Source organism: Aspergillus wentii, assembly GCF_001890725.1.
Source record: "Aspergillus wentii DTO 134E9 unplaced genomic scaffold ASPWEscaffold_5, whole genome shotgun sequence".
NCBI classification, from domain to species: Eukaryota; Fungi; Ascomycota; class Eurotiomycetes; order Eurotiales; family Aspergillaceae; genus Aspergillus; species Aspergillus wentii.
In genome coordinates, this window is record NW_024467836.1 from 1759128 (window position 1) to 1763320 (window position 4193).

The 4193-nt window shown below is 34.1% G+C and overlaps 1 protein-coding gene across 1 annotated transcript; it reads right to left on the bottom strand.

Moving 5' to 3' along the window:
* Positions 1-1235: 1235 nt before the first annotated feature.
* ASPWEDRAFT_136237 (uncharacterized protein) lies at positions 1236-3301 on the bottom strand. The gene is made up of 4 exons (XM_040829342.1): positions 2790-3301; positions 2574-2727; positions 1523-2523; positions 1236-1468 (listed from the first exon to the last, which is right to left on the bottom strand). The coding sequence occupies exons 1-4, from the start codon at positions 3200-3202 to the stop codon at positions 1294-1296; spliced, it is 1743 nt and encodes a 580-aa protein (XP_040687989.1). The 5' UTR covers positions 3203-3301; the 3' UTR covers positions 1236-1293.
* Between the last annotated feature and the right edge of the window lie 892 nt (positions 3302-4193).

Below are 4193 nucleotides of genomic sequence, written 5' to 3' on the forward strand. Positions count from 1 at the left end.
TTATAATATCTTAAAAGAACTACTATATATAATATTATTATATCTTAGTAAGACTTACTTAAAGTAGATAAAGTAATATTTATATATTTATACTTACTAACTATAGCTACAGCCTTATAAAGATTATAAAATATAAAGACTTAATAATAATATGACTTATAGTATTATAACTATTTAAAGCCTTACTATTAATGTAATCGGACACTCAGCTGCATGGCAGGCAGCAGCCAACTCCACACCTCTGATTCCAATGAAATGCAGTCTTATTTTTAAAGCTTCTTATACCTATATAAATATAATATATTAAGAAATAAAAGAATAACTATTTAATAGGGTATTTTAGCTAGTTATAACCTTCTTAATTATAATTACTATAGTATATAGTATACTATAGCTTTAGTCTTAATAATAGACCTAGTTCTACTTCCCTCTCTTTTTTTATTTATTTTAAGTAGCTTAAAGGCCTATTAAACTTCCTCTATTATAAATATAATATTATAAGATCTCCTTTCTCTTCTTTTAGTATATTTTAAAGCCTATAGCTAATAAAGTTCTTATTAAAGTAGAATTATATTATATATAGTAATCTCTACCCCCTTTATTATCTTTTTAAGTACTACTTTTACTATAATAGAGGATAGTAGCTAGGTTTATAGTTTTTTAAGCTATTTTTTTTATTAATTTAGTTAATATAGATTAGTAGGTATATAGCTAAGATAAAAGGATTAGCTATTATTTAATATTAAGGGTAAGGTAAGTATTTTTAATTTAATATAAAGCTTTAATAATACTCTCTCTATATTTAAAGAAATAAAACTAGTTATTATAAATCCTAAAGCTATATTTAATATTAAAAAGGTATAATAATATATTTTCCTATATATTACTAGAAAATTACTTTTATTAATATAGTCTATATTATATTAAGTAGCTTTTTAAACTTATTAATTACATTATTTCTTTAATAGCCTAAAATAGGCTATATCTAGTAATTAAAGAAGATAAGTAAGAGAGTATATATAAAGGAATAATCTTCCTCTTTATATAAAATTAATTAAATTTAATAATAGTATAACTATTATAGCTATTAAAGATTAAAAGATAATACTAGTCTATAGTTAGTATTCTAAGTAGTCCTATATAGTAACATACATTTAGCATTAGCTGTAACAGGAATAAGAGGTCTACTACTACTACTACTACTACTACTACTACTACTACTTATCAAAATATTTCATCTCCGTAATTACTTGATTGAAATTTTCATATATACAAGTAGAGATAATCACCTGCTTAATCCTCAGGATACTCATCACTGATATTGCTAATGAATGCCTGGGTCTCCTTATCCCATCGTTTGAAGTGTTTCCCGGCTACCTTGACAAGCGCCTGCGGCAACTCGTCAATGTGAGGTTTAACAAGTTCAACATTCTCCTCCGCTACATATCGAACACTCTTGTCCTCAACACTGAAGACTGTTAGCACACTGGACAGGTTGTGTGATAAACTGGTATAAACATACAGAACATGGTAGAAACTCTGGTGTCTCCCCGCCTGCAAATGATCAACCCCCATCCGCCTCATCCACTGCTCACCGGCACCACATTCGGTATCCCAACCAATGATTATGCCTATGTAGTGATATCGACGATGTTCAAAAACCTGGCCTATTCGATATCTTACAATGTGTTCCCCAGTTCGCCGATGCACCTGCTTTGGAATTTCATCCACAGATCGCATGACATGAAGACTTTCCAGGATGTGTTCATATTCGGGCATCCCACGAAACAAGGGTCCCAGATACCGCTCCATTAAATACATGTCTGAAGGAAAATTAGTCGCAAAAACTTCCATCAGACAAGGCAAGATATGCCGAAGCTCCGCAGGTCGAGACGGGCCTGAGATAAGCACGGATGACCAAAATGCGGCATATTTCGCGCTGGTGATATCCATAAGCACGGAATCAGTGGTTGGGAATTGAGACATATGCTGGACCGAATTCAAAATGTTTTTGGCGCATCGCAGAACAATCTCTGATGTCAAAGATTCACCGAGGAATGAAGATTTCTCAGGTGTTGATGCCCCTAAGAAGTCCAACTGGCTTTGCAAGGAATGCACGGAAGTTTCTCCCTCCGACCGGAATGGATCGATGTACATCGGCTCACCTCGGGCCATGGAGTTAAGCATGTTGCCATCCATGTCAAAGCCTGCAGGGGGACTGACTATGACATGGACATGAAAAGGAAAACCACAAGGACCGGCATTTAGACCAAGCCTCTGTGCAACTTCGCAGTATATAGCTGCCGATATCAGTGGAAGTGAATTATGTTCCGGATTTTTTAGTGCATATCCTAAGAAGTTGTGCTCTAGCAAATGGTATTCTCGCCCTAGCCCAATGCCGGTCAAGTTTTTTGTTTTGAGATATGACGCGATTGTCAGGGCTCTGTCACGTAATGTTAAGTGATCAATACCAGGGTAGTTTGCAATCACACTTGCAGCTATCCCGTCTAACTTTACGCTCATCTGCCATCCATCAAAATAAATACACCCATGAGTTTTGGTCTACCACATACCTCATCTAAATTTCCATATCCACTTTCTGGAATAAATAGATCAAAGGCACCTAGTGCTCGTCCAAGAGGCACAGCCTCGCCATTCCCGAGCCCAGCCCATTGCTGTACTGCGATACTTCGATGTAAACAATTAAGGAGTGACGTTGAGTAATATCTTCGAGACGCCGCGTAGATCTAGTCAACAAACAGACTTCAACAAGGATAGAAAGAGCAAACCTTCTCGCCAAGTGGTCCTCTATGTAAGGTTCCACCGAAGCATGTCGAAGGAGGGTGTCCTTAGCATCATATCCGGAATCAATGATTGCTTGATATTTTTCGATGCGTCCTGTTTGACTCGCGAGAATACAGTTCAGGAGATAGGTGGTTGAGCGGTCGATAAGATGCCTTGAAACGTAAAGGGATTTCCAGTTTACTGATAGTACTGGGCCTGCAAGCTTCTTTGGCATATCATGTCTCTTGTCCCAAAATTTGAACAGAGTCTTGCAATAAAAGCGCCATAGTAGAGGCTGGTTTGTTGCATTTTTGAATCGGCGAGCTGTTTGCTCCAAAGCAGCTGAACAACAAGGATCACAGTGGCATAGAATGCAATGCAGTATCTCTTCAGGAAGATGGTCAAGAGATAAAATCATCCCGGTACATGAAAGGAATGAATAACAATTCACATGGATATGAAAGAGATAAGGTTGTCTACAGAGTGCCTGGTAGAGTAATCATCCCTTTGTCAGCAGACCCACACCACGCACCATGCATGCACTATGACAACTAGTGTCAGCTACTAATACTGCACAAGCTAATAATCATATGATTAAGAGAATATTTATGGCAGCCTGACCACCCACTGCCCTCCACTAGTGAGTGGTCAGTGGTGTAGAGGAATTTTTAATAAAGGAATATAATGAAGCTATCTATATTTTTTATTACTAAACTCTTATAAGATCTATAAAATAAAGCTAATGAACTAATTCTCTAGCTATTTCTTTATATCAAGCTATCCCCTGGTCTGGTGAACTTGTGCAAAATAGTGCATTTTTAATATAGGGTACCTGACTTAGTAGATTACTATACAGCTAGAACTATTACTATAAATATAATCTTAAATCTATAAGCTTTATTCTATTAGCTAGGATATAAAATAAATTTATATAAAGTATCTAGAGTAATTAATTAATATAATTAAAATAACTCTATAGTATAAAGCTATTTAGAATAATAATAAAATATAACTATACTCTAGCCCCCTATATATACTCTTTAAAGAGTAGAGAGATTATTTATATAATTATATAGTCTCTAATCCCTATATAAAATAGGCAGAACTAATATATACTAATATAATAATATAGTATAGATTAAAAGATATTTATAAATAGGCTTTTTTAGTTACTTATAAGGTTCCTAAGGACTCCCTAGTATATAATTACTTATTCTAGGAAGATATCTACTAACTCTAGTATATCTATATTTATATAGTATAGGATATATAGTATATATTTAGTAAATAGATTTATAATAATTAAGATTATATTATATAATTTCTCTAGCTACTTTAATAGAGGAAAACCTATAATAAAGTCTATATTAATCTACTATATAGGTATAGTAGGTATTAGTAAAGGTTTA

What these genes read in the sequence shown, in the direction of transcription:
- ASPWEDRAFT_136237 (XM_040829342.1), bottom strand. Translation starts at nt 3,202, where the DNA reads ATGATTTTATCTCTTGACCATCTTCCTGAAGAGATACTGCATTGCATT. An exon ending in GATATGGAAATTTAGATGAG is followed by an intron (nt 2,524 to 2,573) that starts GTATGTGGTAGA and finishes GATGGATGGCAG; the next exon opens with ATGAGCGTAAAGTTAGACGG. An exon ending in CAGAGTTTCTACCATGTTCT is followed by an intron (nt 1,469 to 1,522) that starts GTATGTTTATAC and finishes AACAGTCTTCAG; the next exon opens with TGTTGAGGACAAGAGTGTTC.